Source organism: Armigeres subalbatus, chromosome 2 (genome assembly GCF_024139115.2).
Source record: "Armigeres subalbatus isolate Guangzhou_Male chromosome 2, GZ_Asu_2, whole genome shotgun sequence".
Classification (NCBI taxonomy): domain Eukaryota; kingdom Metazoa; phylum Arthropoda; class Insecta; order Diptera; family Culicidae; genus Armigeres; species Armigeres subalbatus.
The window spans coordinates 432,580,132-432,594,197 of record NC_085140.1 but is presented as its reverse complement, the minus strand read 5'-3'; the positions used below and the strand labels follow the sequence as shown (position 1 = coordinate 432,594,197).

The window sequence follows — 14,066 nt, the reverse complement described above, 5'->3', positions numbered from 1 at the left end:
AGAACTTTCGTGTGTTATTAGCGCGGTACAGTTGCTCCGTCTCTTCACGGTCTCGATCTTCCTGCTGACGCTTTTTCCTCCGGAAAATCGAGTTTTGTCTGTTCCGCGCTTGCTTATATCGTGCCTCGTTCGCCCTCGTGCGGTGTTGCAGCAATCTCGCCCATGCTGCATTCTTCTCTTCCACTACCTGCTCACATTCGCCGTCATACCAGTCGTTTCTCTGATCCGGGGGCACCGTGCCAAGTGCAGCGGTTGCGGTGCTACCAATAGCGGTTCGAATATCTTTCCAGTCATCTTCAACAGGCGCTGCGCCTAGCTGCTCTTCCGTTAGAGTGCCACTTCCAGCTGCTGCGCGTATTCTTAGGCTAGTCTAGCGTCTTGTAGACGCCCAATACTAAGCCGCGGCGTCCGACTTCGACGCATGTTGTACACCGTCGAGAGTTTTGAGCGCAGGCATACTGCAACGAGGTAGTGGTCGGACTCAATATTCGCACTGCGGTAAGTGCGGACGTTCGTGATGTCGGAGAAGAATTTACCGTCGATTAGAACGTGGTCGATTTGGTTTTCCGTTTCTTGGTTAGGTGATCTCCATGTGGCCTTGTGGATATTTTTGCGGGGAAAGAAGGTGCTTCGGACTACCATTCCGCGGGAGGCTGCGAAGTTTATGCATCGTTGGCCGTTGTCATTCGATACGGTGTGCAGACTATCCGGTCCGATGACCGGTCTATACATTCCTCCCTTCCTACCTGCGCGTTCATGTCACCGATGACGATTTTGACGTCCCGCAGTGGGCATCCATCGTATGTGTCTGCTATAGCTGTGCGTAGAACGCTTCTTTTTCGTCGTCAGGTCTCCCTTCGTATGGGCAGTGCACGTTGATGATGCTATAGTTGAAGAAACGGCCTTTATCCTCAGCTTGCACATCCTTGCGTTGATTGGCTGCCACCCAATCACGCGTTGGCGCATCTTGCCTAGCACTATGAAACCGGTTCTCAGCTCGTTGATGGTGCCACAGCTTTGGTAGAAGGTAGCCGCTCGATGCCCGCTTTTCCACACTTTCTGTACTGTCCAGCAAATCTCCTGCAGCGGCACGACATCGAAGTTGCAGGGAATGTAATTAATCGTAGATCAGCCTGTAGCAACATGCAAATCCTAGCGACTAGCGGTTCCATGTTCCAAGCTTCCAATCGTGATCCTTTATTCGTCGCCTTTATTCGAGTCGCATTATCTCTTATATTGTTCGTAATTATTGGTTTTCCAGGCGGCTTATTGGGCCTGCGCAAACCTCCTGTCTCGCCGGAGGGCCATCGTGTCAGGGCTGTTTAGCGTCCCACCTAACACCAGGACTTGGGCTTGTGCGCTTTGAGCGGCACACGGTCGCTTTGGCGGAGCCTACTTGCGGATACATGCAGCTTTTTATAGAGGTTTAACAGGGCCCACTGTCAAACCCCACCACATCCTAGGCAGGCGCCACAACTCGCAGATGGCCTGGGGAGGGATCGTCAAGCCCTTGGACATAGTCTCTGCTGCCCCATAAGTTCATAAGTTAATGAAAATTATGGAATGTTTTGGAACTGATGTGGCTAATGCAATGTATTAGTTTTGTCTTGTACATAATATTAAGCACCTGCTTTGGCAAAAAAGTATTAGAAATTTTAATAATAATTAACCTTAAGAGTCAAATGGCCAGTTATTCGTTGATCATGTCCGTACCCAGAGTCTATTATTTGGAGTGTAAAGTATACGAAGTCAGCGGAGGAGTGACTCCGTAGTAATCAATGTCAAGGTCATTTAATAAATATCGTTTTTGTTGAGTATTTTGTCTTATAACTGTTTCCTGTCCTTATAATTAGTTCCTGCGAAGAAAATAGTCTATTTTTATTTATTAATCTAGAATACAAATCTCATTCCATTCGAACTAATTTAGCAGCATTTTACGTATACTTTAGACTCCAAATGATAGACTCTGGGTACGGGCATGATCAACGGATAACTGGCCATTTGAAGTTTGTTCTTATACTTTTTTCACGCAGTATACTTGTAGTCAAAATATCATTTAAAAAGATTGTTTGAAACAGATTTGTGATCCCATTCTATTAAATATAAAAAGAAAGTTGGTAGGGGAACTGTACCGGTTTTGGCCATGTTCCTAATTTGGCCAATTTTGCGAATAACTCAAAAATAAAGCAATTCACAAGGGTTTTATTAGTTCCAACAAGAGATATATCCCTCACGCTTTAACGCTGCTTTCAACTGATCGATTATTTTGGAAAAATATGTATTTTTCAGGGTTGGCCAAATTAGGCACTAAGTTGGCCAAAACCGGTACACTTCCCCTATTAAAACATTGGAAACCCCTGCTCGCTACGGTGAAGAAAATCTCCAATATACCCATTTTTATTTTTTGAAAAATTACCTCGGCATTCAGCTCCACAAAGACGCTGCTTATGATGCTATTACCGATGCCGCCGCTGCCGCCACTACTGTTGCCGCCATCATTCCTACCACCAATAGCGCGGCTAACTTTGATGGTGTAAATTTCTATCATCGCTCGTTTGTCGTCGTTTACTTTTCGAATTGAATTTGACACCTAACCTAACAGAGCAGCCCGCGTGCTGCCGCCACAAATCCAGTAGTTCAATGACCGTGAATTTCACTTCCCTGCTCAGGGGAGCTGTAAACGACCGGCGCTAAACATCAATTTACGGAATTTGTTAACTTCCTTTCCTTCCACAGGGTCACCATTTGTCAGTTTTTATGACAGTTCTTGAATGAGAATCGTCGCACGTCCAAGCAAATCACCGTGTCCGGATGACAATGTGAAGGAGCAAATTTGTCGCTCTGGTGTTTCTACTTTGAATCAATGTCGACAAATATGTTCAATTCTCGCTACTGCCGAGGATAAGAATAGACATTCCGGATTTATTTGCGATGAACCCGAGGCGTTCGGTAAACATTATTATTCAACTGTGTGAACGACTACCAAGAACTTGGTCTGACTATCTTGTGAAAGAGACTCCCGAACGTGCATATCACGACACACCGGACGACCGTTGATAACTGAGGTCTGCTAAATGATCTGCATAAGAATCAGTTAGGCTTCTGCTTAACGGGAATATACTTTCGAACCTTATAGCAGCAACGACATATGTTGCAGTGTAGGAAGATTTATGGCTGTTTAAGTCCAACGAGCCAAGCAGGTTGTTTGTTGGATGCTAAGCTAGACTCTGACTGCTGCACTTTTTTATTGGGCTAAATCTAGTTCAGAGGTTCTTGTTATTTACTGCGTAGAAGGTGTAAATATGTTGAATTCCGGACTGACAACAGGCTTATCCATGTTTTTTACTTGCGGCTCTTTGGGTGAAGTAGTAGAGATGGATATGCATACAAAATTGAGCTACTCATGCATGCATGTTGAATATCTTATGCAGATTGAACCAAGACAAACTGTTACTGTAGCGATAAATTAAAAAATGGCAAAATTAAATAAAACTGACGACATATTTAAAACTGGAATATTTATTTCAATAAAATATTATTTCAGGTCTGAGATTAACTTAATCCAATAACTGTTCATAAAAAAATCTTATAAATGTTTTCACATTCACACTGGCAGAAGATATATTTTATTTAGTGATTCAGTATCAACAAATAATTTACTGGCTGTTTAGATGATTGTGATCTTTCTGCATGGATTTCCATTCAATTGTTTACAGCTGAGGTCATATATCACAAAGAACCACAGACGCAAACACAGCCAATCAGGCCCCGTGTCCCGTTGCGTGTGTAACAACTTCAGCATCATCATCAGCGGCTATCTTCCCCGCGCGTTTGCATATTTTCTCTCGATCGCGTGAAAGCAGCCTAGGAAAGATGAATAGCCCTAATAAAGCCCATAAATTACGTACAACTAATCTGTATGGCACGGACACTTCGCCAAACTGTCAAACCATGAATGTGTCAGCCCCGTTTTCCGTTGCTGAAAGGCCGCCTTTATTGCTTGAGTTTGAGATTTTAGAAGCGAAAGAAAAATAACCTACTCAAAAGTTTTGCCCCCAAGCCCCAAGAAACGCGCGAGTTCTTCTGACTGTCACTGACAGCCACCATCTCGCCCTATTGTTGTGCCGCAACCGCCCGGTATATGGATACTGATGACTGGGTGGAAGCGGAGTTTACAATTAGAGATTAATTTATGACTTTCATAGCGCAAATAAACGTTGCGTCGAGAGGCGTAAACAGTTTGTCGTCGACGCATATGTGTCAAGCTGGCACACGCAAAGGGAGTGTTAATTTGGGCGGAGGGATAGATCAGATGGCGGGATAGGGTGGTCGAAATATTATTTTCCTTTAAAAGTTGATTATGGCCCTTTTCAAAGTAAAAACCATTGTTAATGTGATTGAGGTCAAATGCCTAGCACAATTGTCTTGAATTGAATGCCTATCTATTCTACTTTACTTGAAGAAGTATTGAAGTAGTCGGATATTACACGAATGTTTTCTTCTTCAATTGCTTTACATTCCAACTGGAACTTGGTCTGCTATTCAACGTCTATTAGCATTTACACAGTTTTTAATTGAAAGCTCTTCCATTCTATGCCCAACAATTGTATGAGCCACAAGGGCGTAGCCAAGGGGGGGCAGGGGGGGGCCGTCGCCCCCCTAAATTGTGGAAAGATTGAACTGAAATTAATTCTCTCAAACATGTGCACTTTACGATCCAATCATATACAGAAATAGGTGGTTGAAATTCAAAAGATTCCCAAAACTTATTAGGGCATCCAGGATCCATAATATATGAAAGTTCAAAACAACTCAAAACATTTCGGACTCAAAAATTCTCCTTGAAATCCTTCTAGAAGCTCCCCTGGGAACTCCTTCTCATGTAATTGTAATTCCTTATCTAGAAACCCCCCACTTATTTTTTTAAAGAAATTCACGAGGAAATTCCTTGAAGATTTATTTTCTTCTCTCCAAGATTTACTTCTAGATATTTCTTCGGCTATTCTCTTCAGGAAGAATCCGGCATTTCCTTTAGGCATGCATTCGAGGGTTCCGTCAAGAATACATACGGAATTTCTTCCCAGAATTCTACCAGAAGTTTCTTCTAAAATTTATGACGGAAATCCTCCGATTTAGCTCCATAATTTCACTTGTAAATCTATAAGAAATTCCTTCGGAAATTCTTCTAGAAACTTCTCCGGGCATTCCTCTCGGAACTCTTCCTTTGATTCCTCCGGGATTACTTCCAGGAAATTTTCCGGGAATACCTCCAAACATTCAATGGCGAAATCATCTAGCATTCCAATCTGGAATTCTTTTCGCAATTACTTCAGAATATCCTTCAAGAAATCCTCTAGAAATATCTTCATGGAATTCGTCCAAGTATTTCCCCAAAAATTCTTACAGATATTTTTTCGGGAGTTTCTTCAGGTACTTCTCCAGGAATTCCTCCAGGAATTTTCCCGGGAGATTTTCCGCTGGAATTCCTTCCGGACTTCCGGAGCACTCGGAATTTACTCGGATATCTGCCAAGAGTTCTTCCAGAAATTTCTTCGGAACAATCCGCAGGGATTTTCTTCAGCAATTCATCTGGGAATACTTTCAGGATTTCATCTGGGAATTTCTGCATTAATTCCTCCTGGTATTTTTCTGGGAATTCCTTCAGATATTTTTTCGGAAATTCCTTTAGGAACTTCTCTAAGAATTATTTCAGGACTTCCATGTGGGAATTCCTCCGGAAGTGCTTGTGGGAGTTCCTCCGGGAGTTTTTCCAAGTAATTCTCCGGTAATACCTCCAGGAACTTCACAGGGAATTCCTGGACGATATTTGGCAGGAATTTCACGGGAAATGGGATTTCGGAAGTTCCTTCAGAAATATTTTTTCTCTTCCTCTTGGGTATTCCACCGGATGTTCCTCTGAAGTTCCACCAGTAGTTCCTTCGGGAATTCAATCAGGCTTTCTTCTAGGAATTCATTTAGCATTTCTTTAGGCATTTATCTACAAATTCCTCCAGAAGTTCCTCGGAGAATTTCTTTGGGAGTTCTTACGGGAATTCCTGCGGGAGGTTCTTTTAAAAATTCTTCCAGGAGTTCCTCCTGGAATTCTTACGGAAGTTCCTTCGGGAGTTCATCCTAGAGTTCTTACGAGAGTTCCTCCAGGATTTCCTCCGGAAATTCTTCCTGTAGTTCTTCAATTAACTCCTCCAGAAGTTCCACGGGCAGTTCCTCCGAGAATTCCTCTGATAATTTCCCCGGAAATTTCTATAGAAAATCCCCCGGGAGTTCTTCCGGAAATTACTCTGGGAGTTCCTTTTCAGAGAAACACCCGGAGACACTGCCGGTGAAACTCCCGGAGGGATTTTCGTAGAAACTGCTGGTGGATCTCCCGGAGGAATTCCCGAAGGAACTGCTGGAGGAGCTCCCGTAAGAACTCCCGGAGGAATTTTTAGGAGGAACTCCTAGAAGAATTCCTAGAGGACCTTCCGGACCTTCCCAGAGAAACTATCGGAAGAGCTTCGGGAGGAATTTCCAGCTTAATTTCTGAAGAAAACCTAAATGATTTCCTGAAAAAAAAGCCTGAATAATTTCCTGGAATAGCTTCTGGTGGAACTCCCGAAGGAATTTCCGGAGAAACTCCCGGATGAATTGCTGGTGGAATTCCCGGAGGAACTCTCGAAGGAATTTTCTGGAAGAATAACCGAAGAAACTCCCGGGAGAATTTTCAAAGGAACCCCGGGGAAACCACCAGAAACATTCTTTGGAACAAGAGAATTCATCTTATAGACAAATCTCGTCTAGCTGAAACCTTTGTTGGGGTTTGTAGCTGGACCATCATCATCATCAGAGGACCTCCCGGAGAATTCCCTGAGGAGCTCGCAGAGAAATTCTCGGAGGAGCTTCTGGTGGAAAATCTATATAAATTCCTAAAGAAGCCGAAATTCCCGGAAGAATTTTCAGAGGAACTGCCGATAGAACTACCGGAATAATTCTCGAAGGAAATCCTAGAGAAATTGGAAATGCCGGTGGAACTCCTGGAAGAATTCCAGGAGGAATTTTCGGAGAAACTCCTGGAGGATCTCCCAGTGGAAATCTTGAAGTTCCATTGTTGATTTCAATTTCGGTATAATTTCTGTATAATTTTCCGGTGGAATTCCTGGAGAAATTCTCATCAGAAATTCAATTCAGAAATTTTCACAAGAAATTATTCGAAACAATTCACGGAAAATTTTATGGAATTTACACAAGAAATTCGAAGATTTTTCATGAAATTCTCAGGAATGTTTACTGGCAATTCTGCGGAATTTTCACGGAATATTCTTATTCTTAAAAATTATGGGAAACAGCACGAAATTATTTGAATTATTGCAGGGAATTCTGTAGAACTTATAAAGAAGTTTGTGAAGATTTTCTTGGAGTAAATAATGGTGGAATTTTCGGATCAATTCCCGGCAAAATTTATGGTGGAATTCCTGAAGACACTGCCGAATAAGTTGCTGGAGGCATTCCTAAAGAATCCCTGATATAATTTCGGATAGAATGCCAGGAGCAATCGTCGAAAGAATTCCTGGAGAAAGCTTGCATATTGATTTTTCTGCCTATTTTATAATAAATATTATTTCAGGATTTGTTTAGAAATTAACTTTAGAATTTCTTAAACTTATGGAAGAATGCAGGATTTTTATAATAATTGTTATAGCCGATTTTATATTCTTTCTGAATACTAAGTTCGTTAATATTTTTCTCACTTTATTTAAAAATATCTGATGAGCAATAAATCACGCATTTTAAAATCCATTATTGTTTTAATCATTATTGTTTCGATTTGGTTTGGATTTGGTTTCATGTGTTAATATTCATGTGTTTTCATAAAACTACTATAAAACTACGATTTAGAAGACCAAAAAAGTTGCCCCCCCCCTTCTCGAGATCCTGGCTACGCCCATGATGAGCCAATGTAATCTTGTGGGGCAAGTTCAATGGACAGTAATGGGAAAGGTCGTGATCGTCATAAGACAGCGAACAAAGCATCTTTTTCTATCCCAGGCGACCAAATGAAACTATCGTAGGCTCTCTGATCAATTTCGCATGAAAAACACCCATAAAAGGATGTTGTGCTTTGTTTCCAAATTAAAATCTCTAATTGATTTTAAGCGATATATGCAAGGAACAATGTCTAGTTAATAAATCAATCATATTCATTTAATCCACCGAGTTGAATTGTGGTAATAAACACAATAATAAAGCAGATATGGTACACTTTTATTTATGCCTTGTCACGGAATAAAAGTTGGTGAGATTTTTGTAGCATGCCTTTCATCCTTCGTGTTTCCATAATGAGAGGGGCAGATATGTAAACATCGCGTGACATTACTCATTGAAATTGAGAAATTCCAGTACTGACAATGGCCGGAAACATCTTGGACCGAACTCGCCATCTCCTACTTTTTTGTAGAAGCAACTTAAGAAAAAATCAGAGTCTGAAGCTCTAACGGAAGGGCCTTCCTTAATCTCGCGGTCAGATTAGCGTCTACGAAGCAAGAGCATGTTGGAAGGAATTCGATTCCCGGTCTGGTGTAGGGAATTTTCGGGTTGGAAATTATCTCGACTTCCCTGGGCATGAAAATAGCATCGTGTTGGTTTTATATTACACGAATGGAAGCTTGAATTGGAAACCGCGTAGTTAATAATTGTGGAAGTGCTGAATGGGCACACTAAGCTGTGAGGTGGCGATTTTCCAGTGGGGGATGTAATGCCTATAAAGGAGCTCCACGGAATCTAAAACCGTATTTCGAATTAAGAAAATTCTGGACCTTCAAAACATCCCCAGTTAACATTTTGATACGTATAGCTTTTGATATAAGTTGTCATATACAAGCAAAGAACTTGTATATAATGCACTGAATCACTATATACCTACTAAAGTGGAGGCCATATACGTACTAAACAACAACTTTCTTGAGTTTTCATAAGCATTATTACGATCTAGTAAACATTAAAAAAAAATGTGAACAACTATGTATCGAACATCTGACCTTTGAATCTAGAGGCTAATGCTCTATCGATGTGCTATACAGCAACTCTTGAAAAGCAGCAACTTTTTGACAATCATAATCTAGATGAAACTCTAATGTTGACTACGATATTGCAGTATACGATGTTTATTACATTTATACGATTCGAGAATCATGTTGTTGTACGTACAAATGTAGCTTGAGTCTTATATGGAAACTGTTTGTAATTGTTCCGATAATGTCCATACATAAAACGATTACGCAGCATTCCAAACGATTCTACCGACATATGAACGATGATGAAATGTCAACATCAGTGAAATTTTATTTCGCCGTGTTTACCTCTGAGTTATTTTAAATTGGTTAAAGTTTAGTTGTTTTGATCGATGTTTGGCAGAGGTGCGGAGTGCAAATCGATAGGATTAATGTAATGGAATTTAATAACAGCATCAATGGAATGGAATTCAATCACATCGGATGGAATGAAGTAAGTAGAAATGAAATTTATAATATCGCTGAGATACAGTGGGTTTTGACCAACGCGCTGAAGTGAAAACTATATACGTGCAAAGCACATCCGTATACGATTTTCCTGGCACCACGTATGTGGATATACGATATTTGCGATTCAATCAGATTAATCGGATATTGTTTATATCGTTTTAGGACTTTTTTGAACACAATCGTAAATATTCCATACGCAGGTGTTACATACGATAGTAATCATATTTGGATTATTTTTATAAGTTAACATATACGAGTGCGATAAAAAACTACAGTATATGCGATCAAATATCTATTAAAATATACGATCAGCGGTTGACTGGGTCTGTTCTTGGTTTGTGATACGTTTTAGATCTGTCAAATAACCGTCCTCAACCATGAACAAAAGAAATATGTCATTTGTGTCAATAATCATTCGAAAGCCGTTTAAAAAAAAACGATAGTCGAATCAAAAGTTTTTTTTCGAAAAAAAAATGGAAAACTTTTAAGGCGAATAACCGTTGGAAATAATCTTTAAACTATATTGAGCATATATTACTATTTTTAAAACAAAAGTGTACTTTTAGAATGTAAAGCATTTTTTATTCGTGTTTATCTTCCGTCGGCTTATTTTTTAGCATGTGGAATTGTGGCAATCATCGATGACATGGACCCTACATATCGTATCCATCAATACACGGGCTGGGACTACTTTCAATTCGAGGGAAGGCGTGAACAACTCAACGATCCACTTTTTCACATCAAAGGATAGCCGGTTAATTGTCGAAGTCGGTCCAGAGATTCCGGGTGGAGTATAGCGTCCGGTTCACTGATGCTGTGACGAGCCGAAACCGGTCCCAGCGTCTAGCCTACATTGACGAGAAGTTCCCCGGCGAAGGGATCTCCCCCGAAGCCGATCTCCTGTGACTACGTATGAGCCATTCAGTTCCTAGCATGATATCGGTCTACTCAGAGCCTTTCGATTTCATCTCATGGCTTTGAACACAAATTTTAAGTTGAGCAGTTCAGCAGCAGATCTATACAGATGATCCCCGGCGTTGGATCTATTTTACTCCGGCAGGGAGTTTCTCAGCGAAGGAATGTCCTTCGAAACCGACGACCCACATCCGTGGAAAGCTGATACGTTAGCAACACTTCTCTTTCACAGCTTATTCATAGATCTACACAGATCCTAAGGCCTTTCTCATTCGAGTGAGTGACTAGTTGAGTGACGAAGTCGGTCCAGAGACCCGAAACCGGTACTCTAAAGCGTTACGATCTACTCGGCCTAGTACTCGAGGGTTGAAGCTCTACCGAAATGGATATTTAGTAACCTTCAGCCATCCAGCTTCCAGCTCAATCGCAGACTACGCAGATAGTCCCCGGAAGCAGATCTACCCTACTCCGACAATAAGTTCCCTGGTGGTGAAAGAACCCCAGTAATTAACCGTGTCACTCTCAGTCTTTGGTCGCTTTTAATACTCTCTATGTGGTCGTTGTTGAGCCCGCCTCCATGTTCTTTGCAACGCTGTTAGAATGTGCGATACTACCTTTTTGATTACATAATGGCTTCATCGCGACACATCTCCAAGTGTGTCAGTGAGCGCTGAGACGTGCCATTGACAGTAATATTAATCCTTTGTACTGCTTTGCATTTACTTATTTACTTTAAAACTTTGTTTTGCGGTTGGCAAACTGCAAACTGGCACTAGCCATCCATGTTTCGATTGCCAGCAGATCCACCTTTACCAAATTCTTACCAGTTATCGACAGGGCTACATCATCAGCAAATCCAATGATCACGACACCTTTGGGAATTTTCAGTGATATTGCTCCAATGTACATCGCATTCCAATGAGTTGGTCTAAGTATGGAATCTTGGGGTACTCATGCGGACGCGGTGACCCTGATCGATTGTGGCCAGATGTTTGTTTTGAAACTCAGGCCACGGCTTTCAAAGTAGCTCTTCAATATATTGCATACGCACGTGGAAAGATTCTACATGCATGGCCTCCCAGCTTGTTGTTAAACGCGTATCTCATCGTAATCACAGTTCCTTTTTTGCTTGGGCCATCTCAGCTAAAGCTTGAGTCATTTAATATTGGGACGCAAAAAAACTGATTTATTTCGGAGTCATATTGTTGAAATAAAAATGTTAGGTACTGAAAATGAAGGTTATTTAAAGGAAAAATAGCAAAAATATTATTCCGATTGGCACGGCAAATGCTGGGTAAAGCGTACCATTGGTACTTCGCGTACCTGAAGGAATAAAATAGACCCCATCTCGCGGTCCTTAGCCTCTTACCCAGCAACTCCTATCCCTACCTCCCCGCGGTGCTGGCCGGGATACGAGCGACCTTAGGGAACATCGGGTAACCAACCCCGGTGGGAACTATGGTCGTATGCTGACAGGGAAGGGGGGGGTTTGCTCCTCTCCAGAGGTGCAAATCTTATTGGGCGTCTGTTCTCCATGTCAGGATCGGCTCACAACAGCGTCTGTTCTCCATGTTAGGGGCGGCCGATCATCGTCCGAGTGCCAGCGAGGGACTCTAAAGTGAAACTGTGCACCATGGTCCACCGGGAATAAGGAGGAATGGTCCTCCGGAAATTTAGGGGTTTGGTGGCAGGCCCTGCAAGCCAGCCTTTAAAAATCATAAGCAACGAACAATCAACAAGAGAGTACGGACCGGAACCATCGGCGAAGACCACTGCGACGAAAAGTAACTAGCGATTGGAAACTCGGTTCGGGGAACTGCAAATCTCTCAACTTCATCGGGGAGCACACGCATACTCGCCGATGTGCTCAAGGACCGTGGATTCGGCATCGTAGCGCTGCAGGAGGTTTGTTGGAAGGGATCAATGGTGCGAACGTTTAGAGGTAATCATACCATCTACCAGAGCTGCGGCAACACACACGAGCTGGGAACAGCTTTCATAGTGATGGGCGATATGCCAAGGCGCGTGATCGGGTGGTGGCCGATCAATGAAAGAATGTGCAGGTTGAGGATCAAAGGCCGGTTCTTCAACTTCAGCATAATCAACGTGCATAGCCCACACTCCGGAAGCACGGATGATGACAATGACGCATTCTACGCGCAGCTGGAACGTGAGTACGACAGCTGCCCAAGCCACGGCGTCAAAGTCATTATAGGATATTTGAACGCTCAGGTTGGCCAAGAGAAGGAGTTTAGACCGACTATTGGGAAGTTCAGCGCTCACCGGCTGACGAACGAAAACGGCCTACGACTAATTGATTTCAGCGCCTCCAAGAATATGGCCATTCGCAGCACCTACTTCCAACACAGCCTCCCATATCGGTACACCTGGAGATCACCACTGCAGACAGAATCACAAATCGACCACGTTCTGATTGATGGACGACACTTCTCCTCCGACATTATCGACGTCAGGACAGATCGTAGCGCTAACATCGACTCTGACCACTATCTGGTGATGGTTAAACTGCGCCCAAAACTATCCGTCATCATCTTGTTCGGTACCGTCGGAGCTGAGCTCATCAAGATGGGCCCGGAAAAGCTGGCCACTTGCCTGCACAAACTGATAGTCAGAATCTGGGAAACCGAACAGCTACCGGAGGAGTGGAAGGAAGGGGTTATATGCCCCATCTACAAGAAAGGCGACAAACTGGAGTGTGAGAACTTTCGAGCGATCACCATCCTTAATGCCGCCTACAAAGTGATATCCCAGATCATCTTCCGTCGTCTGTCACCATTAGTGAACGAGTTCGTGGGAAGTTATCAAGCCGGCTTCGTTGACGGCCGCTCGACAACGGACCAGATCTTTACTGTACGGCAAATCCTTCAAAAATGCCGTGAATACCAGGTCCCAACGCACCATCTGTTCGTTGATTTCAAGGCGGCATACGACAGTATAGACCGCGTAGAGCTATGGAAAATTATGGACGAGAACAGCTTCCCTGGGAAGCTTACCAGACTGATCAAAGCAACGGTGGATGGTGTGCAAAACTGTGTTAAGATTTCGGGCGAACACTCCAGTTCGTTCGAATCGCGCCGGGAACTAAGACAAGGTGATGGACTTTCGTGCCTGTTGTTCAACATTGCGCTAGAAGGTGTCATGCGGAGAGCCGGGTGTAACAGCCGGGGTACGATTTTCAACAGATCCAGTCAATTTATTTGCTTCGCGGATGACATGGACATTGTCGGCAAAGGTGGCAGAACTGTACACCCGCCTGAAACGTGAAGCAACAAAAGTTGGACTGGTGGTGAATGCGTCAAAGACAAAGTACATGCTTGTGGGCGGAACCGAGCGCGACAGGGCCCGCCTGGGAAGCAGTGTTACGATAGACGGGGATACCTTCGAGGTGGTCGAGGAATTCGTCTACCTCGGATCCTTGCTAACAAACTTCGTTCAAAATATCTTTGCACAAGCAAAGATAATACCCTGTGCTCAGATGATATTGCAATGCTTGGTCAAAACATTCCAGTTCCGACCACTAGGGGCGCTACAGTAAAATAAACAGTGCGTCCCAATATTAAATGTCTCAAGCTTTACCTTAATAACGGCTCCGATTGAATCCACCGTTGATATACC

At 42.8% G+C, this 14,066-nt stretch overlaps 1 protein-coding gene across 2 annotated transcripts in view; it reads right to left on the bottom strand.

Annotated features, from left to right (window-relative positions):
- Window positions 1-14,066, bottom strand: part of LOC134213578 (facilitated trehalose transporter Tret1-like) — a 444,771-nt gene that overhangs the window by 142,038 nt on the left and 288,667 nt on the right. The window contains exon 1 of one of the 2 annotated variants that reach the window (XM_062692749.1): window positions 2,417-3,030. The exons of the other annotated variant lie outside the window; for it this stretch is intronic. Within the exon in view, the coding sequence (XP_062548733.1) occupies window positions 2,417-2,548 (132 nt within the window). The 5' untranslated portion in view covers window positions 2,549-3,030. Of the gene's footprint in view, window positions 1-2,416; window positions 3,031-14,066 lie in introns of those variants that run through there. 2 annotated transcript variants of the gene reach the window in all.